The sequence below is a fragment of the Pseudopipra pipra genome, unplaced genomic scaffold (genome assembly GCF_036250125.1).
Source record: "Pseudopipra pipra isolate bDixPip1 unplaced genomic scaffold, bDixPip1.hap1 HAP1_SCAFFOLD_55, whole genome shotgun sequence".
Taxonomy (NCBI): Eukaryota; Metazoa; Chordata; class Aves; order Passeriformes; family Pipridae; genus Pseudopipra; species Pseudopipra pipra.
The window spans coordinates 114,965-141,201 of NW_026991035.1; the positions used below are offsets into that span (position 1 = coordinate 114,965).

At 52.2% G+C, this 26,237-nt stretch overlaps 1 protein-coding gene and 1 long non-coding RNA gene across 4 annotated transcripts; both read right to left on the reverse strand.

The window, feature by feature from the left end:
• Positions 1-2,039: 2,039 nt before the first annotated feature.
• Positions 2,040-11,111, reverse strand: LOC135408650 (ATP-dependent DNA helicase PIF1-like). Of its 2 annotated transcripts, none has more exons than XM_064643701.1 (6): positions 10,858-11,111; positions 10,105-10,209; positions 9,461-9,548; positions 8,774-8,919; positions 7,606-7,797; positions 2,040-2,148 (listed from the first exon to the last, which is right to left on the reverse strand). In XM_064643701.1, exons 2-6 carry the CDS (start codon positions 10,153-10,155, stop codon positions 2,119-2,121), a joined length of 507 nt encoding a protein of 168 aa, XP_064499771.1. In that variant the 5' UTR covers positions 10,156-10,209; positions 10,858-11,111; the 3' UTR covers positions 2,040-2,118. The 2 variants fall into 2 exon arrangements, with proteins under 2 accessions (XP_064499771.1, XP_064499770.1); XM_064643700.1 differs by lacking the exon at positions 2,040-2,148 and adding an exon at positions 7,111-7,266 and having other exon boundaries at positions 10,858-10,997.
• A 524-nt stretch (positions 11,112-11,635) lies between these two features.
• On the reverse strand, positions 11,636-14,982 carry LOC135408644 (uncharacterized). 2 transcript variants are annotated; one of them, XR_010427746.1, is made up of 4 exons: positions 14,843-14,982; positions 14,320-14,391; positions 13,521-13,638; positions 11,636-12,237 (listed from the first exon to the last, which is right to left on the reverse strand). It is a non-coding gene; the product is annotated as an uncharacterized LOC135408644 (long non-coding RNA). The 2 variants fall into 2 exon arrangements; XR_010427747.1 differs by lacking the exons at positions 13,521-13,638; positions 14,320-14,391; positions 14,843-14,982 and adding an exon at positions 12,659-13,048.
• Between the last annotated feature and the right edge of the window lie 11,255 nt (positions 14,983-26,237).

Here is a 26,237-nt window from a genome sequence, read left to right on the forward strand (position 1 = left end):
TTGTCTTTTGTTGTTGTTGTTGTTGTTGTTTTTTCAAGTGAATTTTAATACCTGTGGTTTGGATTTGAACACATGTCAAGGGACACTTCTAACAGTCGTTTTAGCTGTGTCTAAATATAGACACAATATAGACACACACAATATAGAGATTGGAAAAGGGGGTGATAGGTATAGGGAGGGAACGAGCAAGATTACAGTGTCACTATTGCAATCTGTAAGAATCTCCAGTCGCTGACTATTTCTTGTGTCTCTCTCTCTCTCCTGATAAATGTCACTATGCAGACACTGATCAGACAGGAGAATGCTTATGAGTTTATTTTGAGTTAATGGGTTGGTGGAAGTCCAAACTCTGCAACATGATAAAGAAAATATTTTTCTACGCAGAAGCATCAATTATTCACAACATAGCCACACCTTAGGAAAAGAGGGGGAGAAATGGACTCTGGAAATAAATGAGGGGGCTCCATAATGTAAAAGTAAAATAGATCATTTTGAAGGAAAGGGACCACTGCAGAATCTAATTCATTTGCAAAATCCTCTCTTCTATTTAGGCTCCACAGTAATTGTTAAGTCTTCCCTTTTGATGAGTTTTATCAAGGTTTTTTTGTGTCTTTTGCCACTTGTTTGGGATGAAATCTAAGAATACATAACCAGCCCATAACCCAGGGAGGTGGTGGATTCACCATCCCTGGAGGTTTTTAAGAAGAGACTGGATGTGGCATCAGTGCCATGGCCTGGGAACCACGGCGGGGTTGGATCAAGGGTTGGACTTGATGATCTCAGAGGTCTTTTCCAACCTGGTTGATTCTGTGATTCTTTCAGGCACTTTTGGAACACACTAGATCTCTTACTCATCCCAAAGACCCATATGCATATTGAATCTGCAAATATGCTTGGGAACTACTCTAAATCAGCATGCTACTTGGAGTTGTCACCACTTGGTACAGTGATGAATACTGTGTTCAAGATTTCTTTTTAAAATTTACTTTGTATTGCAAAGTGTCAGTTGAAAGTACCTGGTGTTAGTATGGTCAAATATTTTATTAGAAGGAGTCCCACTAATCCAATAAAAACAAGAAGGTAGCTTACCAGGAATGTTTTTACGGAACAACTTAAAACCAGGCTGATCATATGTACAACTTCCAAGATAAATTACAAACTTTAAAAATTGTTTTTTAATCCAAGTTATTCTCACTAATCCACATAAATATTTTTGACATTTATTATGTTTAATAAGTCTGTCCAGCCTTCACCTGGAAATACTAAAAGATATGTGTTGCCTCACTTTTGTGAATTATGAGCTGCTGGAATAACCTTAAGAAGTTCTAGTAATATTTTTACTGTCTAGCACTGTCTTCAAAATACATTATACCCTCTCTAAGCTGATATTTGATGATAGGGAATCACAGATCTTTCAATAAACAAAACAAGATCCAGAATCTTTAAAGAGCTGGACCAGCTCCTAACCTCCAACAAAGTCTGGGCAAATCTCCCTGTAATTCTCAGGGTGTTAATAATTGAAAAAAAAAAAAAATTATGTACCCCCACAGAAAACTGATATAGCCCAGTGGCTTGAGAAGAGTAGATGAAAAGTGTGGTTTGTGTACATATTCCCCTACTTGGTGACAAAAAACATACATTTTGAGAAATAAGAGAAAAAAACCCAAAATGCCAAACTCCATGTGATAAAAGAAATAATTATAATTAAAAATCTTAGTCAAACTTCTGTCAGAGGCATCTTTATCATAGCTCTACCTTCTTGCAAAGGGACTGTAATAAACAATTTAGTAAAAAAAGTGTTACAGTTACATTTTGAACACTGCAGGCTTAATCTGTTTGCCCACACATGGGCACAGGGTACCAGTTAGGATGCTGCTGGTGCCTACCCAGCTGCCATCCCAGAAGTGTTCTCATAGGTTCTCTGTCACATCTGACAGCCCTCTGCACCAACACCATACCAAATTAAAAAAAAAAAATAAAAAAATAAAAAAATAAAAAAATTCCGCTAGTGCACTATTCAATAATTATAAGTGAAAAACTTTACTCTTAGATTTTTTTATTAACTTATTTTGCTTTTACAACCAGATTTCATACATTATATCCTAGTCAGTAGTTTAGCTAAAAAATTCCATCCAACATCCTTATAATCTGTAATAGAAACAAGCATAAAATAATTATACAGGAAGCAGCGAAATAGAGATTTTACACATCTAAATGCAATCTCTAGCAATTCAGGTCTTTTCTCAGGCTAATAATAGAGCTGCTTAGATTCAACAGTAGAAGACAATTGCATGTCACAGAGTGGCATAATACAAAATGAGAAACTTTTAATATCTGTGAGAAAAATTACATTATTAGCATTCATAACATAACCTATAATGTACTCTATTTCCATCACTTAAGAGTAGTATTTGTTTCATCTATTCAGAGCAACTCTGGATATGAAGATCTAATTCCTGGACACAATCTTATTACAGCATCTGAGATCAACAGGACTGTTGCTGCCTTTCCTGCACTCACAGGACTTGTGGGTACAGACTCTGAGGACACATTCATGTTTAATTATGGTGAAAATGTCACATAAAGAAACGAGAAGAGCGCTAAATCACTGTACAAAGATTTAAACTGGAAGCTGGTAAGGTTTTAATAACACTCTGCTTGTGAATTATGCTTCCAATAACACATAAAAGTATTATGAAGCTTTAGCTGGTATAAAGCAGTCTCTTATTGTTTAATGTATTTGAAAAGAGAATGGTTGTACTTTGTGGTAACAGAAATACCAATTATGTATCTAACTCTTAGTTTAATTCACTTAATGATAGCTGCAGTTAAGGCAAACACCAAGCTTAAATTCTTGCTCTTCAGTTTGTGAAAGCAGAGGACAATATTAATTCCCCATGTTTATGGGAGTGCAGTAATGGAAGCCTCCTCTTCCACAGGGACCCAGGCCCCTGCTGCACAGCCATGTGCCCTCATGGAGTGCCTCTCCCACCAGCTGGGCTCCAGCTGCACCCCAGGCCAGCTCCTGCCCGGTGCCCCATGGCCATGGCAGCTCCTCCATCACCAGCCATTCCCCCTCACCTACCACAGCACCTCCAGCCTTTCCTCTGTATCCCAGGATATCCAACCACCCAACTGCTGCAGGCAAGGGTGGTGGGGCAGTTTGAAAGATGCTCACACACTTGGTGTATGAGGTGCCTGTGCACATGCGTTGGGAATCTCTGTGAGGAGAGGTTGGGGCTGCCCCGTGCCCGACACAGTGAATTCCAACCAGTTCCAGGACAACCCCACCACGGGGCACAGCTGAGCCCCTCACTGGCACTGGTGGTAACAACAGACAGAGGGGGAAAAACTGCAGAGTGGGGGGGACAATGTGTGAGAAACGATCATCCAGGTCAGAGGTGGAGGAGGAGCTCCAGGTGCCCCTGCAGCCCCCAGCAAGACCGTGGTGGAGCAGACTTCTCCCTGAAGGACCACAGCCTGTGGAGAAGATCCATGGAGGGGCAGGGGAGAAGCATGAACTCTAGGTTGTGTAAGTGGAGAATGGCACAGGTGCTTGCTCTGCCACGAGCCACGTGAATTGTCCTTACAAGAATCGAGCCTGCTAAGCCCACCTTGCTTCAGCAGGTGAAAGCAACAGCAGCACCAGACATTTTGAGGATGGCTTTGTGGTAGCCTTGTATAAAAAGCTGCTCAGCCTTCAGATTCTTCTTCATTTTACTGACTAATGAAGAGAGAAGGAGCTCTGTTCTTGCAGTACAATTACCGCAATAAAGAGTTCCTTAAAATCCCATGTTGTTATACTGGGTTCTAGCGACAGACTGTCCCTCTGAAAGAAAAATCAACACATTATGGAAAACTTGGAAGAAGGGATATTTATTGTATTACAAGATTTTTACCTCATGTATATATGGAAGTATTATTCTGTTAAAAAAGGCCTCATCACAACCCTGACTGAAGGGGAGCCATGACAGAGCCTGACAGCTCAGATTTGTCCTGACTGCTTCTTTTCTGATTTAAATAGCAGCCTCCAGACACAGCCTCCCTCCCTACATCTGCTTTAGCTGGAAGTAAGAACATCCAAAATTTACACAGACAGACCCCTTTTGGCCTCAGAACAGCTCCAGCCCTTCAAAAGCCACCACTATTCTGCTCCCACAGTTCCATCATTGAGAAGGCAACCACAATATTTCATGTATATTTAATACTAACATGAAATATTGATTAGCCTTTCCAGCTTTAAGTTCTGTTTAGCATTTTATCTCAAACCTCAGCTTGGCACCAAAAAAACTGCCACACAACTGGAAAGATTTCAGTCCCTATATCCAGGAAAACTACAGTCAAGTGAGTTGCTTCTTAAAAATCACAATTAGAAGTTTATTTGCATAATCACCACTCCTACACTCTAAGTTATCTTTTCATTGCAGCAATACAGGAACTTTTTAAGAGATGTTAAAGGATTTGAGCCTGCATTATCTCATCACTCTTATGCAACCTGTCAGTAAATCAATGTATTGTGTATGACTGGACATGCCTGGCATATCCTTCCTAGCCGTCTACCCCAAGAGTAAAACCCACTGACATTCTGGGCATTTCAGATCCCACAACTCAACCTCCAGTGCAACACAAAGCCCTCATACTGCAGCATCCCATCTCTAAAAACAGTGCAAACTGGACCCAGCCCAGCCCCCTGACCAAGCATACAGGCTTTAAGGCTACCCCTTGGGCATCCCTGCCTGCCTGGACAGCCTTGCCCTGATGATCAGGGTACCCACAGCCTCTGCCACCTGCACAAGGGGCATGGGGGGTGAACAAAAGCAAAAACTCAACCCACACCAAGGTGGAGGATGCACATTGAGGCACAGCTGGAATTACACAGGAGGCATGAGTGGCACAGCACAGATTCTGTGCCAAGGCACCCACTGCAGAACAGCAGCATGAGGAAAGAGCAAGAGTGCTTCAAGATGGGGACACAGCAGCTGGGGGAACAAGAGGTGTCCAAGGAAAGGCTAGAGCCAGCCTGCCACACCTGCACCCCCTGTGTCCTACCACAGGAGGAGGGGGCTGAATCTGAGCACACCGTGCTCATGGGCACCCCACCTGGGTACTGGCACTGTCAGCTGGGGGACACAGCCTGCAACAGTCAGGCCCTCACCCAGCTCTAGTGGAAGCTCTGGAAGCTGCAGGCCAAACAATCACACCTCAGTGCTCATCTGCACCAGAAATGATGCTTTAGTGTGCCAGCACCCTCCTTGCCAGCTGTGTGGGCAGGGAGAAGTTAATCTTCAGTTTCTCCCCAAGGTGGACAAACAGCTTACATCCAGCTCAAAGAATTGGGATGTGTTGTTTAAAAAAAATAATTTAAAAAGTTTACAGCTTGCAGTGTGAGGGGGAAAGGGCTTGTCTTCCACAGGTTCCAGCTACTTCATCCACTCCCCACCAGACTTCTTTGAAGAAACAATGTGCTGATACATTAAGAGCCCCTCTGAATAATAGTCACACTTCTGTCTTCTACTATGACTCCCTCCAAAACTCTACCTTTCAAGCCCAGAAAAAAAACCCTCAACCCCCACTTAAAATATGCATTTTGAAATCCTATTAAAACTGTTTTCTGCTATATTAACCACTGGCTAATCAACATCCTTTCCTGGCTTTAAGGAGAGCAGCTGCCAAGAAGTGACTTTCAACTCACTCACACAGCAGAGGTTTTGTTAGAGACATAACCCTGAAAGAGATGAGTTCCAGCTGAATGTTATGTCATGTTTTAAGATGTTAAACATTTTAAAATATACAAGTCACTTAAGCTTTAAACAAAGTGCTAAAATACAAAGACCAAAGCTTTGCCTTAATTAAGACAGTATATTAGTTCTGCTTATCTCTGCTTTTGCTGAAACAGGTGACATTACAGCTCACTTCACATGTCCATAGCCATTATTCCCTATTTCACACTAAACTTCCACCTTATTAGTCAGACAGGTTTTTTCCAGGGACAACTTTCATTTGAGCAAGCCTCATGTTTTAACAAGAGGAACTCTCACCAGTACCCATCTTCTCCCTAATGGAGTAACAGAACTTCACAATTCTTGTAGTTCCATAATTACAGGTATAAGATGTAGGAATTCCTCCTGTCTTTAAACAGTGCCAGTTCATCTCAGAGGGTTAAAAAAATAAAAATCACATCTTATGCAACAGACTAATAAAAACACTACATATCAGCATAACAAGCAATATGTAACTGGCAGTTCTGCTTGTGGAGGAAGTTTTGCAAAGCCTCCTGGTGTCAAGCATCTGGAACACCTCAGCATGCTGTAAAGTAATAGCCCAGCTCCTTGCTTGCAGAAGAATCAAGTGTGTATTCCAGATACTTAGCACTGCTTTCCCTTGTGTCAGCAGCTCCTGTGAACTGGTCCAATCCATCCGGACACCTTCCATCTCACAACAGTGGTATACTTGAAGAAAGGGACACAAGTTTCAGTCTATATATGTGGAGGATTAAATGCAACTAGGCAGGCAGGATAGAACCATAGGAAAGTCCTTCAGGAACATCCTTGTTCAGTCATTTTGTTTGCTAGAGTTGCATCTGTGACACAGAAGTGCTTACGTAGGTCTGTGGGCTCAGAAGGGGGCTGCAGAAGCCTTCCAAATTCCAGAGGCACAAGGTGGGGATACTTCTATGTCGCGACAGAAAGCTCTAGACACCTCAATGTGAGAATCCAGGAACTTCGTTTATTGTAGATTGACAACAGCTTAATATACACTCTATAATAGGTTCATGAATATTACAGAAATTAGGCTCATTATTGGTGCTCAGTTAGGTGCTGATATCATCTTAACTGTCTTTCATTGTTTACACAGGTGGCTCGTTAAGTGTCTCTGTTTTGGTAATGCCTAGCTCCTGTTCTTCAGCTCAATTTAGAATACCCAAGGACGTTGCTGCTTTCTCACGGCCCTGCTATCTCAGACTTTCTCATGGGCCTAGTCAGACTGCGTCTTATACTTTAGCAGCTCACCCATAGCCTTAGCCATGTTCATATGTCCTCGCATTTCTAACCAATCCTCTACACTTCTATATATCCAGAGTCAGCTGAATGAAGCAAACAGCTAAAAAAATTCCTTTGACTTTACCTGTGTTATCAAATATACTCAATAGCAAGATCACTGCATCTCAGCTGTCTGTGCTGACACTTCACAGAAACCAGGAGAACATTATCAGCTGCATTTCACATTCTCCTTCTCATCAGCATCTGAATAGGTGTGTAGTGAATCCTTTGGGGAGAAAGAAGACATGAAAAAAAAAAAAAAAGGAACAGATTTCTTTTGTGCCCACTTCCCCTTCATTCCTTACTGCAAGAGGAAGACCAAAGAATCTCAACCTATCCTTTCACCCACAGTGCCAGGTAGTTTTATACAATCCCAAAACTACTGTAGCTATTTTACCACCAAGAGCTGCCCTGCCACATGCTCTCTCTGCAGTTTCATCTCTCCTGCCACTACAAGTTTTAATTTGAATGGTCTTGCTTAGGAAGAAAAAGAAGCATCTCAGGGCCAACACCTCTCATCTTGGTAGCACAAAGCAGGCTTTGCTAGCATGAGGTTTTTCTTTACCTGGGTTAAAAGCTGATGACGCCTCAGCTGTCTATAGAAGTGCAGCACAGAAGGATCAGCTCTCACTACTTTTGGGTCAAAATCCAGAACACGGAGACCTGCAAGGCTGCGGGCTCGGGAGAGGGCTACGTAAGCCTGCCCACTTTCAAAGACACGAGACAGGGAGATTTCCACACAATCTAAAGACATGCCCTGCCAAAGACACAGAGAACTTTGTTACAGAACAAACAAACAAGAACACTGTGCTGTACCAACACTAACCTGTGAGTCTGTCAAAGGTACCGTTCTTGGTGTAAGGGCTTGATTAAAAAAAAAGAAAAAAACAAAGAAGTCTTTTGTTTTACTGTGTAACTGATTAAAAGACGAGAATCAGAAAGGAAAGGCAGTTTCCTACTGTCAGTAAATTGCTAGCAGATAGTAGAATCCACTAACTCCAGAGAACCTCTTGTTGCATGAAACTCCATAAATCCCATCTAATCAACACAGCAGGGAAAGAAATCCTGCTGGTTTCACTCCTAGTAGTTAACTAGAGCAGTCACCATTCTCAAGCAGTCCTCAGGCAGATCAGAGAGTTTGGGTTAGGCCTGTCTGCAGGGCTGTCCTGGGCACAGCAGAATTTACAGCCTGCCCTGGTTTAAACAGTGGCACAGGAACAATAAGCAGTGGCATGGGAACAAACTCACAGGTTTCCAAGACCAGTATTCATCAAAGTGTATGAAGCCTTCTGGAAGGCAAGGAACTTTGAGAAAGTTACACTGTTACATTGAAAAAAACCAAACACACACCACCATCAGCCCAAAGAGAGCTGTGGCTCTGGCAGCTGCCTCAGTTATACTGTAAACCTCAGGGTCTCTAGTGCTGATGACTCTCAAGGAAACACTGCTCTCATCAGCCCACAATGGTAAATAATGCTGCTTTATAGTCCAACACCAACTATGCAGATGGCAGCACCCCATGGAAACTCCAGCAGTGTATCTAGTCCATCTGTGACCCTATAGGCAGGTATCATGAGCAGAAGAGGTGCAGCTAAACACACATATTCTGGAGTTCCCCCCCCAACAAGGGCCTTTCAGCTTTCCCTTCTGTTTTACCAGCAATGCAAGCTCACCCAGGAAATAAGGTTTATGATGGTGTGCAAGTCTTTAGACAGCTGTATAAGGACACCCACCTGACTCTTGTGAATGGAAATGGCCCATGCCAACTTTAAAGGCAGCTGTTGACGACTCAGGTGAACTCCTGATGGTCCTTTGAAGACCCATTTCTCCATTCTTATGACCTGTGTGACCCCACAGAGAAACCTCACCTTAGGCAGCCCTGTAGGAATGGGAGCAGGAGAGAAACAGAGATGTATTCCTGACACTCAAAAGCCAGGAAGTCAGCAGCCTAAGAACACTTTTTTCCCCCCCTCCTAAACCAAACCTAAACCCGCAGACAGTAAATAGCATGCACTGAAATGATGTTTGGCACCTACTTAAGGCAGGAGAATTAAAGCCAGGTAATTTATCAGCTGAGATGCAGAGAAAAATACACATTGCAGGTAGCAGAACATTATTCTTTGAGAAAAAACAAACAAAAACTTGCTTGAACAAAAGAAAACAGGAAATGCAAATGAGCACCCACATCTAGACAACACAGAAAAGCAAACACAAGAGGCCCATAGATAGCTACAGCTGATGCAGTGCATGACATCACAGCTGGTGAGAGCCCCAAGCCTGCAGAGATCTCCTCCCTGCTTTCCCTCTAATTATTCTTACCAGGCAGTAAACAAAGTTGAGAAGTCATCAGCCATCAATGAAAAATCGTTTTGTTATTTTTCCCCCTCTTCCTTCAACAAGAGATCAAGAAGCTCACTTACCCTTCTGTTCACTTTCAAATCCTACAACAACGCCTCGTGCCCCGTTCACCAGCCCTTGAGACACATCCAGATTCTTTGCTAGCATCACCTACAGAGAAAAAGAAAAATCCTTCAGTGCACTGGGTTTTCAGCCTGTTCAGCCACCTGCAGTTAAGCTTCTTTCCAGGAAGCATAAGCACATCAGGCTGATAGGACCATATCATCCTATCCTGCCTACTGCAGGAGAGAGCACCATCTCCAACTGAAATTATTTCATAGCCTTTCCTTCCTAGGATTCCCAGCTATTTTACAGCATTGAACACTTCACTTGAGCTGCTTCCATCCACAGCTATGAGCTGCCTATGCTCTCTGCTACTGAAAGCTTCTAAACCTGATTGGAAAAGTGTGTCAAAGTCACAGCAATCATCATTGTCCCCAAGACATGGACTACACTCAAATCAAACTCATTTTCTGTTTCGATAAGATTCCAAGCAGAGAAAATATAAAAGATTGGAACAGAATCTTCTGTTGGCCTGGCATAGACATTCTATATTGAATCTGCATTCTGTGTATTAATCTACTCTATATATTTATCTGATATTCCTTTATTTTTCTTATACCATTTGATCTGCTGTTCTATTCCATGTGTATGTACACATACTTACCTGAGCTCCAAGCTTCAGCTCAACTCTACCACCCACAGGACACTTGAGCATCAATTAACTTCACTAGCATTGGGTCACTATCCAAAGCCTCAAATGTGTGCACTTCTGTTAAGGAAAGAAAGACATAACAAATTGCAGCTGTTGAACACATTATACACAGCATGACAGGAGGCTCAGCATTTATTTCTAATAGCAATTTCTCTTTTAATATCCATTCTGCTCTGCTGCTAGGACATCTTCACACAAACCTTGTCACATCTAACAACAGAGAGCTCACTATTGCCTCTCTTCCCAACAGAATTTGCAGAGCATGAAAAGGCACAGGAATCAAAGGCCAGCAGTAAATAAGAACTGAGCAGCCAGCATTTTGAGCATATGACTAGTTTCATTTGCTGCCAACATCAGATCACTAAAGGAAGTATCCAGAAAATATTGCCAGAAAGGGAGGCAAAAATTGAGAAAGCCCTTAATAAGATGCTATAGAAAGAAAAAGCAGAGGTGTGAAGGCAATAAATGACCAACCCTGTTTCATAGCAATCAATGAGCTTGCTGTCTATTACATACCAAGAAGTGACACTGAATATTTAACAAAAAAACTGAATTTTTCCCCAGGCAGCCGAACTCCAACACACAGAGCTTTGACTGGTGCTGCAGTGCATGACAGAACACTAGTTCTTCCTGACACCACAGTATCCCCACTGTATCCACTCAGAGCTCAGCCCCAGAGCCAGCAGTTTCCACCAGGGAGTTCACCTGATAGCTGTTGCAAGCGTCTCTCATTAGTTATTTCGACATCATTTTTATGGGTGCCCCAGGGCCGGGGGCCTTGGAGGATTTCCGGTCGCTCTCTACTTCCGGTGACCGAGTTTACCCAAATTAGCGCCTCTCCTCGCTAATTTCTGCGCTTTCACCCCAAAAAATCTTCATGTTATTCCCCCCACACACACCCCGGGAGGGACGGGAGACCGCGAGTCCCGCCCTGCCGCCGGAACCGGCCCTTAACTCGACCAGGGAGCGCTGCGCCGGCACGAGAGCCACCGCGCATGCGTCGCCGGTCCCTCTCCTGGCTGCCCTCAGTTACCACGTGATCGCCGGCGTCTTTCCAACGACTGCGCACGCGCCGGCGTCGCCACCTTGGCTCCCCCCCCCACCCCGCCGCCCGACCGCCCGGCTTCGCTTTCTTACTGCGGCTCCCCCTCCACTTTTTCGGCTCCCTGGGGTTCCCTCACCCACATTTTGGGGTCCCCTTCTCACATTTGAGGGGTGATGACCCCGAAATTTACGGTTCGGGGGGGGGGGGAGGAGAGGAAACGGGGTGCCCAAGAAGGGGTTTCTTTTTATTTTTTTTTTTCTCTTTTATTTCATTTTCATTTTATTTCCTTTTTAGTTTTTTTGCCTTTTTTTTTTTAATTTTCTTTTCTATTTTATATTTCCTTTTTTATTTCGGTTATTTTTTATTCCCTTTATTTTTCATTTGCTCTCCCAGTGCACCCCAGTAACACCCAGTGCTCCTCAACAACCCCCAGTAACACCCAGTGCTCCCCAGTAAACACCCAGTGCTCCCCAACAACCCCCAGTAACACCCAGTGCTCCCCAAAAATTGACCCCAAACCGACCCAAATCACCCCAAAAGCTGACCCAAAACTGACCCCAAAACCTGACCCAAATCATCCCAAAAGCTGACCCAAAACTGACCCCAATCACCCCAAAAGCTGACCCAAAACTGACCCAAATCACCCCAAACAATGACCCCAAACTGACCCCAAAAACTGACTCAAATCATCCCAAAAACTGACCCAAAACTCTGCATTTATTTGGCATCATTTCCTCTCAAAAACAACACCTCCGATTTAGTTGATTGCTAAAGCCATCATTTTCAAATCATCTCAGGAATCAAAAGGGACTGGAAAACACACACAAATCATTCCTGCACCCACCAAATCATTAGGAATTGGAACCCGATTCCCTCATCTCTCTCCTTGTTCTTCTTGGCTGGAAAACCTGATGATCCCCGCTGGCTATTTTTAGGCTGCTTTTCTTCCACAGCTCCTTTCCTCCCGGCTGAAACCTCCTGGCATATTCAGGGCTTAGCTGGAGGGAAGCCCCTCTGAAGTATTTCCTCTCGTGGCAATTCTGTGGGATGAAGAAGTAAAAAAAGCACATCAAGAGCTCCTTCTCCCCCCTTCCTTTGCAAACACCCTCCCAGTTTGTCCTTGGCAGCTCCATCCCCCCGGCACCCGCACCCGACGCTTCGGCTCCGCTGGCAAAGGGACAGCAAGTGCACAAGCAAGTTCAGTGCTGGGCAGGGGCTCCCTGGGGAACGGCACTTCAGTGCTTTAGTCCGTGGCCTTTCCTGCTGCCCTCCCTCCTGGAAGCAGAGGATGACCCGGCCCTTGTTTCTCCCACGCTCGCAGACCCAGGTCCTGCTCCCTTGGCCCCACTTTTCTTAGCAGACCCGGCATCATTTCCCAGGGTCCCCAGGAAACTTCTGCACTTGACCCATTGCTAAGTGCAGAGCACAGGGCAAGGGAAGGACAAATTTCTTGGCACCCACCCCCTGGAATTTTCCTTCTCCGCAGCACGCTCCCATTCCCGCTGTCTCTGGAGGTGCCCGCACGAGTCCTCCTTCTCCCAGCACCTCAGAGAATGTCCTTTTCACCCAGGTCCTGCTTACCGTCGGCCAACAAAACACGCTGACAACATTTTTCAGGATGCCAGTGGAGAGATATTAGAGCACACTGCACAGGGAAGCTGAGCCTGCCCCATCCCTGCACGTGTTCCAGGCCAGGCTGGACGGGACTCGGAGCAACCGGGGACAGTGGAAGGTGTCCCTGCCCACGGAAGACAGGCTGGCCTTTGAAGGTCCCCTTCAAACCAAATGGCTCTGGGATTCCCCTCCAAAATCACTACCAAAGGGACACAGCAATCAAAGCAGAGGGACTGCACTCCCAGCTTTTCTTACCTGCAGGCACACACAGCACAGCAGCTTGCTAAAGGTAAGGTTTCTATCTGCACAGAAACCCAGCAATGAACACCTGCTCTAAGGGGACAGAAAGCTGCTTGTGGATCCCAGACACAGGACAGACTCCATCAGCACCTACTCGCCTCATCTAAGGAACAGTGCAGCCAACAGCAGAGCTTTCTCATATTCTGATCTGACTGTTTCGCCTTTTCTAAAGTATTTCATTATTTCTAGTAGGTCCACTGCTTTAGCTACACAGCGGGGTTTCTTCCAAACCTGTGACTGACACAGGACGAGCTGAGTGTGACCAATCCCACAGGAACTAAAGCCCTGCTCCTCTAACATGGAGCTGCTTTCACATTTCTGCTGTGAGGACAAAGAAGCGCTGTACTACTTCACAAGGCAAACTCTTCAGAAAACTTCTGCAGTAAACTTTATCTTCCTGGGGAGGTACCTGCCAGTGTGCTGCCCTGCACACACACGCTGCCCATGTCCTTCCACAAGTGTTCCAGCTGCTCTCTCTTTTGTTTATTTTGAGCTTTCTCCCGTAGACAAAGATTTACATGTGGATTCTGAGAACATTTAAAACATCAGGAGAAGAGAAACCTCACCCAAACCCAGCAGCCTGTCCCCCAGTCAGAGAGCAGAAGTCACTACGCAGGTCTTACATTTCAACTCAGGTTACACAGAACTTCTGACTAAGCATGGAAAGCAACCTCCAGTCAGGTGGGATTCTAGGACGTTTTCAGCAGCGCCGGGAAGCCAAACTCTGTGTAGCTGTGCCTGCAGAGAACTGTCCTTTGGACAGCCAGAACTCAAGGTGAGCAGAGCTACTGATTTTGGCACTGCAATTCAGTCTTTCTTACTAAGTCAAACTAGTACTCTTCACTGGTGCAGGAAGATACAGGGATAGTCTCAACAAATCCCTTTGGAAATTTATTTTTAAGAACTCTCTGTCCATCTGAATGGAAGACACAATCTTATTTCCCAATCATTTTCACACAATTAGCTCAAATACTAGCACTAAACCAGTGAGCAACATCTGTTTTACAAAATCTTTAGTTTTGTAAAGATATGCTCCACCACATCTAGGAAAAAAAAGGCAAATGGTGGACTCCTTCAGGACAGGAGTTTTCCCACAGTGAGTACGACTAGTAAATGACATGTTAGACCCTCTCAACATAAAGGCAATTGTGTGCACAAAAGTGACCCAAGATACACTGTTCAGGTGTAAAACAGCTAAAAACACTTACCAGTGTTTTTCTCGGGCGCTCGTATTCTGGCCGATACTCTCTGAAAAGGTGAATAAAGGGAGTGCATTCAGTCTGAAAAACACATGATTTGTATTGCATAAGGATCATCCTGGAGGCTTCTTTTTACTCACAAAAAAAAGTTTTCTCTAGGCTTTCATGTTTGAGAGACATTTCAGAAAGACAGTACTTTTTTCCCCAGATTTGGATTCTGAAACCAATGGATGCAAAATCAATGAACATACTTCATTAAAACAGCAACAATTCAAAACTTGGTATGGAACTACAAGAAAAAAATTACTTCACAGACTTGCTGGCACAGATAGCTTTTACTTTTTCACGGAACAGCACAAAAATTCATCTCTGAATAGTTCCTTTTTACTGCTGCTTTTTATGCTGATACTAGACACCCTAAGCTACCTTGGCTATGGCAACTGTGCACTCCTTCAAATCAAAGGAGCAGACTCATGAATCAGGACCTTCAGGAAGTGGTCACTGGGTCGCGGACCAGAAGTTATCCCCTTACCTCTCCTATTCATCTACAGCTTTAGAAAGCTGGGTAAAAATCTCCCCCAGTCCTGTGCCAAACACTGCAGAAACACCAACCACCTGGAAAAGAGAACACACCAGAACTAGAGAGTAACTGAGCCAGATTTTTAATACAGAAAAAAAACCAAAATAAAAACAAACAAACAAACAATCCCCCACAACGACAACAAAAAAAATCAACACCACCGAAAAACCCAACAACAACAAACTACTAATCTAAACCTAACAACACCCATTTAATCAGCACAGTGGCCTAAGAGTGGGCAGTAACACTTCTGCTTCTGTCCAGCCCGCTTTCAAACTCTTCCTCCACTTGCTGTTCATGTTTGTTACTTCTGCTTTTTGGTTGTCGGTGATTTTGTGTTTGGTGAGTTGTTAGGGCATTTTGGGGGGCGTTTCTTTGGGGAAGGAGGTTTGTTTGGTATTTTGTAACACTGTAGGGCAATTCAAAAGAAAGGTCAAGTCTTTCTGCTGTTTACTTGTTTATTGTTAATAACCCAAGTTCTCATTCTGCATCTAGGGTTATACGTGGTTAGCAAGTATCAGTGTACTAGAATTAAAGTGCAAAAGAGACAACAAGAACTGACCTTTTGGCTCTGAAATAGTCTAATACTTTTTATTTAGCCAAAGCACATTTAAAAGGTCCCCAGAACAGCAAGAGAGGGAGAATTTAATCAGTTGCTATGACAATACATTCAAAATGCACATCTACTTTCTAATTTCAACTTGTCTCTCATTACACTTCTGGCCATTTGTTCTGCTTGTATTAAATCAATTCTCTAAAAATACCTTGAATTAAGACTATTACCAGCCAGAATCCTACACCCTCTAACGAAAATTCTCCCTCTTTTTCATAGGCAAGACAGTCTCAACTACTGACTTCCAAATGGAAGACCTTTCCCAACACAGCCTTGCATTTGATCATTAATACAGTAAATATGCAGACAGCTCTCCAAAGGATTTTAAGCATTAAGGCCAGGCGCTGTGCCAATATATATAAATATTTATACTTTCCCTGCACTTCAGTACAAGCTGCCTTTTACTCCGTAATCCTCCTCATATGACCTGCTCTCCATCCAGTGCTCCAACAGTCCTGACAGGCAGATAAACATGACCTGATCAGCAAATAAGGAACAGGAAGTATGTTAGTTCTGTATATGGGACCACTACAATCCCTTTTGAAATTCTGTATATTGTTCCACATAGGACACTCACAATAGTTTTGGTTTGGCTCTGTTATCATTATCTACATGAATGGAATCATTTCGTTCCTGTAATATCCACACAGCCGAGAAGGCTTGCTTTTTCTTTAGTAAAAGCTGATGACAAACACAATCAGCTAAAACCTTTAGCACAGACTATGGGATCATTAACAGCCTCCAGTGTATACTGTTGTCAGAGAAACAATTAATTTGTCCTCTCAAAACCTGGTTGAGTGGAATAACAATCTTCTTCTTGCACAAGCAAATATAAAGGGTTTTTTTGTTCATTTATTTGCTTTGGAGATTCTTTCCCTTCTTCCTATGCAGTACATTGCCCAACTGTACTTGACACTTTCAGAACAAGGAAAATTACCTCAGGTGGGAAATGCTGCAGCAAAGAACACTGCCTCTTACCAGCCTATCTGAGCTTTCATCTTGTGATTAATCACAGTTCAATATTAAATTATTCAGGCTGCCATTCAGTGTGACAAGCTGCAGTGTAACAAGCTGCAGCGTGACCTCAACACAGGTCATCAACAGATTACAGTTCCAAAGGGCAGTGCAAAGCCCCTTTACAGAAGGACAGAATGGTGGGGGTTGGACAATACCTCTGGAGATCATCTAGTCCAGTCTCTCCTGCTCAAAAAGCGGGATTAGGCAGAAGAGGTTGCTCACAACTTTGCCTGAGCAAAAGTGTTTTAAGCATCTCCAGGGATGGAGACTCCACAATTTCTCTGGACCAGTCCAGAGGAGAACTTCTTAAGTTATTGTTTTCAGTGGGAAGGTAGGGACAGAAACAAGCGATCCCAAAACTTCAAACTCATCCCCACAGCGGTCCAGAGCAGCTCGAGACCAGGCTCCTGCCTTCCCAGGGCCAGGCTCTTCTCTCTGCCAGGCACCCACCAGCCGGGCACTGCCCTGCCCGGCGGCCCCGAGCGCTTCAGGCGCCGGCCCGGCCAACGCCTCGCTCTGCGCGGGCGCCGCTTCCAAAATCACTACCCAAGAGACACAGCAATCAAAGCAGAGGGACTGCACTCCCAGCTTTTCTTACCTGCAGGCACACACAGCACAGCACGTTGGACATAAAAGCCACAGGGTTAGTCCTGCCAGAGGCGTCCGGCACACCCACGGCGACCGAAGGAAAACAGGGAGCCTGGGAACACGGAGTAAAAGACACCTTAATTAGGACTACACTGAGCACTAGCCAGGTCATTCCCACAGACAGCTTCACCGTCCAGTCACACAAAAAGCACTGACCTACCAGGGCCCCAGTTAGGATGGCTCCTGACGCTGACACCTCCCTTTGCCCCGGGGGATCAAGAAGAACATCCCTGGGAAGAAGTCACCCCCAACAACAAAAAGGCAAAATTAGTGAAGCACGGGGTCCTCTTCTGACTAGATTGCCACCAGCATTCAATAGCAAATGCCACGACTATTCTGTTACAGACGAGAAAACCCTGTTCTCCCAAACAAACAGCGAGGAGATTTATGGGCACGCCTGGAAATTTCCTGGGAGGAACTTTTTGTAACTAAGGAGCAGGTGCTGTCTTGAGTTGAAGGCGTCAATTTGACAGACACTTAGCACAGCAAACTCTTCAGCAGAGCAATTAATTGCTGCCTATTTGAACAGCAGGGGAGAGAAAATGACAGTCGAAGGGAAGACAAGAAAAGCAGAACTGCAATCAGCAGCCTTTTCTTCCATCTCTCCCGAGAAGGTCTAGTTTGTCTGTTCTAATAATTCTATGCCCTTTTCTACAGGAAACTTAGACCAAGGCTGAAAAAACAACTAGAAAACACGGAGAGAAGCTTTTTAGAATTTCACGTGATTTTCCCAAACCGATCCCAGAAAAGCAGAACTCGGTAGAATGTACTCACCTCGAGGCCTTTGGTCTTTTTTTCCATAAGCTTCGTCACCTGATTGAAAAAGCAGAGTAGACTCGGTATTTAGGCTCACAACAGGAAAACTTCCCCGTCGTTTCCTCAAAGAAACTACATTAATCTGCACAGCTGCAGGCGCGTCTCCAGCTGTTAAAGCCTTTCAGCTTTTCAGAGGGTGAGAATGCCCTGCTAGGGAAGGCTGAAAAATGCTCGGAGCCTGCACAGGTCAAAGAGCCCCTTGATTTTGTCTGTGTTCCAGTCCCTGGCTAAAGAAACGGCAGAACAAGCGCAGCTGTTGCTTGCCTTTTCCCTCAGAGGTTTTGCCAGGCGCCGGGCCAGCCCGGGCGCTCCGGGGGAAGGCCGGCAGCGCCCAAAGCCCGCCGCTTTCCCGGGGGCGTCGCTTGCGAGAGCGCCCCCGAGCGCCGGGCCGGGCCTCACAGTCGCCGCCTGGCGGACACGGCCGGGAGCGGCACTGCAGCCGCGCGCGGCGCCGCAGCCGCGCGCCCCCCCCCACCCCTTGGCGAGACCCGCGGCGCCTTTCGCGAGTACGGGCCTTTGTTCCCTAAAACCTGCCCTTGCCTAGGAAAAGCTGAGCAATTCACAGAGTTGCTGTTTCCAGCCCAGCTTCCCAAAGGATTTCTCTCTCCCGGCAGCACAGACAGGGGCCCCGAGGCAGCGCAGACCCTCCCCGCGGGGGAGGGGGGGGCGCAATGCCAGGGCACATCCGAACCCGGCCCTGCGGCGGCACGCAGGTGCAAGTTTCTCCGCAGAGGCGAGAAACTTGCCTGTCGCTTCCCCTGCCTGCGGTCGCCGATGGCCGCGGGAGAGGCAGAAGAGCGGCCGCGCCCCCCCGCCGCGCCCCCCCACCGCCGCGCCCCCCCCCAGCGCCCAGGTTACCCCGGGGACGATCTCCGTCGGATCTGCCGCCGTGGGTCGCTTCCAGGGGGGGGAAGGCGGCGGCGCAGCCCCGACAGCATCTCCAGGCCACGGCGGGACCGAGCGGGGCGGGGACGGGGGCGGGAGCGGGAGCGGAGCGGAGCGGAGCGGAAGGGGGGCGGTGCCTGGGCTTCTCGCGGCGACCGCCGTGCTCCGCGGCGCCGAGAGGGGGCTGCCGTCGCCGGTGCCTGCCGCCGCCCACGAACCTGCCGCACGCGCCCGGCGCCGCCGAGCGCCCCGCCTTGTCCCCACAGCGGGAAGCGGCGCGGCGAGACGGCGCTGCGGGCGCGGGGCGGGGGTCCGGGTGGCGGCGGAGGTCAGGCAACAGGATAAACGCCTCTCTAAAGCGAGGGGGCCTCTCGCCGCCATCTTTAGAGTGGCCTCGGCTAAGTTCCGGTTTTGGCGGCGCCATCTTGAGTGTGGCCTCGGGGCGGACTTCCGGGCCGGGGCCGCCATCTTTAGTGTGGTCGTTCCGGTCCTGGTGGCGCCATCTTTACTGTGGGCTTGGCGAGCTTCCGGGCCGGGGCCGCCATCTTTAGTGTGGTCGTTCCGGTCCTGGCGGCGCCATCTTTACTGTGGGCTTGGCGGACTGCCGCGCCGGGGCTTTGGAGGACTTCCGGTCGCTCTCTACTTCCGGGGACCGGGTTTACCCAAATTAGCGTCCCTCCTCGCTAATTTCTGCGCTTTCACCCCAAAAAATCTTCATGTTATTCCCCCCACACACACCCCGGGAGGGACGGGAGACCGCGAGTCCCGCCCTGCCGCCGGAACCGGCCCTTAACTCGACCAGGGAGCGCTGCACGGGCCGAGAACCACCGCGCATGCGTCGCCGGTCCCTCTCCTGGCTGCCCTCAGTTACCACGTGATCGCCGGCGTCTTGCCAACGACTGCGCACGCGCCGGCGTCGCCACCTTGGCTCCCCCCCCCACCCCGCCGCCCGACCGCCCGGCTTCGCTTTCTTACTGCGGCTCCCCCTCCACTTTTTCGGCTCCCTGGGGTTCCCTCACCCACATTTTGGGGTCCCCTTCTCACATTTGAGAGGTGATGACCCCGCAATTTACGGTTCCGGGGGGGAGGGAGAAGAGGAAATGGGGTGCCCAAAAAGGGTGTTTTTTTTTTTTCTTTTCTCTTTTATTTCATAATCATTTTAATTCCTTTTTAGTTTTTTTGCCTCTTTTTTTTTATTTTCTTTTGTTTTTTATATTTCCAGGTGGCGGCGGAGGTCAAGCAACAAGATAGAGTGGTCCCGCCCACTCGCAGGACCCCCACACCTCCACACCACCCCCCAACTTCAGCCGCTCTCACCGCGGCGTCTTCCCGCGCCGGCGCTGCCGTCCCGCGCGACGCCTCTTCCGCTCTCTTCTCCGACGGCTTCTGCCAGGGCGGGAGGAGGCAGGTGGGCCCGAGAAACACCAGCTCCTCCCTACCAAGGCAACCCGGACCCCACGCCCCCGGAGGCACATCTCCAAGACCCTCCCCGCCCACCCACAGGCCCCCCCACTTCCCCCCACAAAACTCTCCAAGCTTCACTTGGACTCACCACGGCGACGCACGGCGCAGTCCCACCCGCTGCGGGGAGCCGGGCCCTCTGGGCAAAGGCAGCTGGGCACGCGAAGCAGCGGCCAAAGAGGCTGCCGCCCTGCTTACAGGGGGCTCCGGCCGCTGCCTGGACCACAAAGGGCCTGGGACACCAGGGCACTGACCCCGACTTACAGGGGGGCCCTGGGCCCAAAGGCCTACGGAGGCTCCTTCTCTCCGCTTCGGGGGGCACCTGACCCGCTCCCCGCTAACGGGGCGGTCGCCCCGCACAGGCTGCCAGCTGAGGGAGCGCAAAGGCTCCCAGACCCGGACCCTGCTTACAGGCGGGTCCACACCCAGGGAGCCACGGAGCTCGGCCTTCCCCCGCGGCATCAAGTACCTGGCTCAAGGGCCAGGCACTGGGGCTCGTGGCCTAAGGCCCTGAGCTGGGCCCCGAGGGCAGGGAGGGCACACGCCCAGCCCCACGCCCGTGAGAGGCCGGGGGACCCCGCGGGACACCCGCCTGATTACAGGGGGTCCCTCCAACCGCCCGCCGAGCAGGGGGGACGCACAAAGCCCCACTTAGGGGGCCGCCCCCCCCGAGGCCCGGCACTCCCAGCAACGGCCTCGCGGCCTAAGGCCGGCAGGGACAGGGCCCCAGCCCCGAGGACGGGGGGGGGCCCACGCTGGCACATCGCCAGCAGGACCGGCGGCCCCGCGGCGCCACTAACGGGCTTCGCTCCGTCCTCGGGAACAGGGGGCGAGCCCGAGGCTCTCCTCTCCTGCTCGGCAGCGGGGCTGACTCCCCACGGGTTGGCACACAGAGCCCCTCTTTCCCTCCTGGGAAGTCTAAGCTACGCTGCCTACATCTCTACGGGGGCTACAGGAGGGACCAGCTCGCTCGCTCGCTCACTCACACCGACGGGACAAGGACACAAAGGGGGAACGTCCCAGAAGAGGGAGCAAGCTCTGTGCGCCAAGCCGTGGGGAGCCGGCCCTGCCGCCGAGCAGGGGAGGAGAGCCTCGGGCTCGCCCCCTGTTCCCGAGGACGGAGAGAAGCCCGTTAGTGGCCCCGGGCTGCGCGCGGGCCAGAAGGGCCTCGGCGTGCTGAGGGGCAAGGGACACAGGCCGTGACACACCCCGACTACGGGGGGTCACTCTGGCCAGGGGCCGCCAGCAGGCACCAAAGGTGCCAAGGGAAAAAGCCCTGCCCCGCTTACGGGGCGGGCGGGCCGGGGGTCGGGAGAGCTCCGTGTCCCCCCTCGGGCGCGGAGGCGGGCACTCTCGCCCTCCTTACAGGGCGGTTGCCCCTCTCTCCGGGCAGCCACAGGAGCGCGATGGCAAAAGGCCAACGCCAAGCAAAGCAAAGGACCCAGCCCTGCTTACAGGGAGGTCCGCCCAGCGCCAAGCCGGCCGGCGCAGCCGGAAGCTGCCCGCCGGACTCTTTGGGATCCCTGCCCCGGGGATGCCAAGGGAGGGGCCTTTGCCCAGAGGGCCTTTCTCCCGCCCCCTCTTGAGCGCGAAGCCGACGCTCTTCTTCCTCGCTCTTGCCTCGCCGTCCCGCTCCACGGCTCTGCTTTCTTCTCGGAGGGCTCCTGCCAAGGCAGGAGGACGCAGCTCGGACTCAGAAGCTCCGAGTCCTTGCACCGAAGGAAAGCAGGACCCAGGGGCAGCTGCCCCAGCCACCACCCGCCCGCCCACTCGCAGGACCCCCACACCTCCACACCACCCCCCAACTTCAGCCGCTCTCACCGCGGCGTCTTCCCGCGCCGGCGCTGCCGTCCCGCGCGACGCCTCTTCCGCTCTCTTCTCCGACGGCTTCTGCCAGGGCGGGAGGAGGCAGGTGGGCCCGAGAAACACCAGCTCCTCCCTACCAAGGCAACCCGGACCCCACGCCCCCGGAGGCACATCTCCAAGACCCTCCCCGCCCACCCACAGGCCCCCCCACTTCCCCCCACAAAACTCTCCAAGCTTCACTTGGACTCACCACGGCGACGCACGGCGCAGTCCCACCCGCTGCGGGGAGCCGGGCCCTCTGGGCAAAGGCAGCTGGGCACGCGAAGCAGCGGCCAAAGAGGCTGCCGCCCTGCTTACAGGGGGCTCCGGCCGCTGCCTGGACCACAAAGGGCCTGGGACACCAGGGCACTGACCCCGACTTACAGGGGGGCCCTGGGCCCAAAGGCCTACGGAGGCTCCTTCTCTCCGCTTCGGGGGGCACCTGACCCGCTCCCCGCTAACGGGGCGGTCGCCCCGCACAGGCTGCCAGCTGAGGGAGCGCAAAGGCTCCCAGACCCGGACCCTGCTTACAGGCGGGTCCACACCCAGGGAGCCACGGAGCTCGGCCTTCCCCCGCGGCATCAAGTACCTGGCTCAAGGGCCAGGCACTGGGGCTCGTGGCCTAAGGCCCTGAGCTGGGCCCCGAGGGCAGGGAGGGCACACGCCCAGCCCCACGCCCGTGAGAGGCCGGGGGACCCCGCGGGACACCCGCCTGATTACAGGGGGTCCCTCCAACCGCCCGCCGAGCAGGGGGGACGCACAAAGCCCCACTTAGGGGGCCGCCCCCCCCGAGGCCCGGCACTCCCAGCAACGGCCTCGCGGCCTAAGGCCGGCAGGGACAGGGCCCCAGCCCCGAGGACGGGGGGGGGCCCACGCTGGCACATCGCCAGCAGGACCGGCGGCCCCGCGGCGCCACTAACGGGCTTCGCTCCGTCCTCGGGAACAGGGGGCGAGCCCGAGGCTCTCCTCTCCTGCTCGGCAGCGGGGCTGACTCCCCACGGGTTGGCACACAGAGCCCCTCTTTCCCTCCTGGGAAGTCTAAGCTACGCTGCCTACATCTCTACGGGGGCTACAGGAGGGACCAGCTCGCTCGCTCGCTCACTCACACCGACGGGACAAGGACACAAAGGGGGAACGTCCCAGAAGAGGGAGCAAGCTCTGTGCGCCAAGCCGTGGGGAGCCGGCCCTGCCGCCGAGCAGGGGAGGAGAGCCTCGGGCTCGCCCCCTGTTCCCGAGGACGGAGAGAAGCCCGTTAGTGGCCCCGGGCTGCGCGCGGGCCAGAAGGGCCTCGGCGTGCTGAGGGGCAAGGGACACAGGCCGTGACACACCCCGACTACGGGGGGTCACTCTGGCCAGGGGCCGCCAGCAGGCACCAAAGGTGCCAAGGGAAAAAGCCCTGCCCCGCTTACGGGGCGGGCGGGCCGGGGGTCGGGAGAGCTCCGTGTCCCCCCTCGGGCGCGGAGGCGGGCACTCTCGCCCTCCTTACAGGGCGGTTGCCCCTCTCTCCGGGCAGCCACAGGAGCGCGATGGCAAAAGGCCAACGCCAAGCAAAGCAAAGGACCCAGCCCTGCTTACAGGGAGGTCCGCCCAGCGCCAAGCCGGCCGGCGCAGCCGGAAGCTGCCCGCCGGACTCTTTGGGATCCCTGCCCCGGGGATGCCAAGGGAGGGGCCTTTGCCCAGAGGGCCTTTCTCCCGCCCCCTCTTGAGCGCGAAGCCGACGCTCTTCTTCCTCGCTCTTGCCTCGCCGTCCCGCTCCACGGCTCTGCTTTCTTCTCGGAGGGCTCCTGCCAAGGCAGGAGGACGCAGCTCGGACTCAGAAGCTCCGAGTCCTTGCACCGAAGGAAAGCAGGACCCAGGGGCAGCTGCCCCAGCCACCACCCGCCCGCCCACTCGCAGGACCCCCACACCTCCACACCACCCCCCAACTTCAGCCGCTCTCACCGCGGCGTCTTCCCGCGCCGGCGCTGCCGTCCCGCGCGACGCCTCTTCCGCTCTCTTCTCCGACGGCTTCTGCCAGGGCGGGAGGAGGCAGGTGGGCCCGAGAAACACCAGCTCCTCCCTACCAAGGCAACCCGGACCCCACGCCCCCGGAGGCACATCTCCAAGACCCTCCCCGCCCACCCACAGGCCCCCCCACTTCCCCCCACAAAACTCTCCAAGCTTCACTTGGACTCACCACGGCGACGCACGGCGCAGTCCCACCCGCTGCGGGGAGCCGGGCCCTCTGGGCAAAGGCAGCTGGGCACGCGAAGCAGCGGCCAAAGAGGCTGCCGCCCTGCTTACAGGGGGCTCCGGCCGCTGCCTGGACCACAAAGGGCCTGGGACACCAGGGCACTGACCCCGACTTACAGGGGGGCCCTGGGCCCAAAGGCCTACGGAGGCTCCTTCTCTCCGCTTCGGGGGGCACCTGACCCGCTCCCCGCTAACGGGGCGGTCGCCCCGCACAGGCTGCCAGCTGAGGGAGCGCAAAGGCTCCCAGACCCGGACCCTGCTTACAGGCGGGTCCACACCCAGGGAGCCACGGAGCTCGGCCTTCCCCCGCGGCATCAAGTACCTGGCTCAAGGGCCAGGCACTGGGGCTCGTGGCCTAAGGCCCTGAGCTGGGCCCCGAGGGCAGGGAGGGCACACGCCCAGCCCCACGCCCGTGAGAGGCCGGGGGACCCCGCGGGACACCCGCCTGATTACAGGGGGTCCCTCCAACCGCCCGCCGAGCAGGGGGGACGCACAAAGCCCCACTTAGGGGGCCGCCCCCCCCGAGGCCCGGCACTCCCAGCAACGGCCTCGCGGCCTAAGGCCGGCAGGGACAGGGCCCCAGCCCCGAGGACGGGGGGGGGCCCACGCTGGCACATCGCCAGCAGGACCGGCGGCCCCGCGGCGCCACTAACGGGCTTCGCTCCGTCCTCGGGAACAGGGGGCGAGCCCGAGGCTCTCCTCTCCTGCTCGGCAGCGGGGCTGACTCCCCACGGGTTGGCACACAGAGCCCCTCTTTCCCTCCTGGGAAGTCTAAGCTACGCTGCCTACATCTCTACGGGGGCTACAGGAGGGACCAGCTCGCTCGCTCGCTCACTCACACCGACGGGACAAGGACACAAAGGGGGAACGTCCCAGAAGAGGGAGCAAGCTCTGTGCGCCAAGCCGTGGGGAGCCGGCCCTGCCGCCGAGCAGGGGAGGAGAGCCTCGGGCTCGCCCCCTGTTCCCGAGGACGGAGAGAAGCCCGTTAGTGGCCCCGGGCTGCGCGCGGGCCAGAAGGGCCTCGGCGTGCTGAGGGGCAAGGGACACAGGCCGTGACACACCCCGACTACGGGGGGTCACTCTGGCCAGGGGCCGCCAGCAGGCACCAAAGGTGCCAAGGGAAAAAGCCCTGCCCCGCTTACGGGGCGGGCGGGCCGGGGGTCGGGAGAGCTCCGTGTCCCCCCTCGGGCGCGGAGGCGGGCACTCTCGCCCTCCTTACAGGGCGGTTGCCCCTCTCTCCGGGCAGCCACAGGAGCGCGATGGCAAAAGGCCAACGCCAAGCAAAGCAAAGGACCCAGCCCTGCTTACAGGGAGGTCCGCCCAGCGCCAAGCCGGCCGGCGCAGCCGGAAGCTGCCCGCCGGACTCTTTGGGATCCCTGCCCCGGGGATGCCAAGGGAGGGGCCTTTGCCCAGAGGGCCTTTCTCCCGCCCCCTCTTGAGCGCGAAGCCGACGCTCTTCTTCCTCGCTCTTGCCTCGCCGTCCCGCTCCACGGCTCTGCTTTCTTCTCGGAGGGCTCCTGCCAAGGCAGGAGGACGCAGCTCGGACTCAGAAGCTCCGAGTCCTTGCACCGAAGGAAAGCAGGACCCAGGGGCAGCTGCCCCAGCCACCACCCGCCCGCCCACTCGCAGGACCCCCACACCTCCACACCACCCCCCAACTTCAGCCGCTCTCACCGCGGCGTCTTCCCGCGCCGGCGCTGCCGTCCCGCGCGACGCCTCTTCCGCTCTCTTCTCCGACGGCTTCTGCCAGGGCGGGAGGAGGCAGGTGGGCCCGAGAAACACCAGCTCCTCCCTACCAAGGCAACCCGGACCCCACGCCCCCGGAGGCAC

Bases quoted from the DNA above. Each gene is read 5' to 3' on its own strand.
- LOC135408650 (XM_064643700.1), bottom strand. From the start codon at position 10,155: ATGCTCAAGTGTCCTGTGGGTGGTAGAGTTGAGCTGAAGCTTGGAGCT. The intron at 9,549-10,104 runs GTAAGTATGTGT...TTTTCTCTGTAG, and splicing joins AGCTGAAGCTTGGAGCTCAG to GTGATGCTAGCAAAGAATCT. The intron at 7,798-8,773 runs GTGGGTGTCCTT...TGTCTTTGGCAG, and splicing joins TTTCCATTCACAAGAGTCAG to GGCATGTCTTTAGATTGTGT.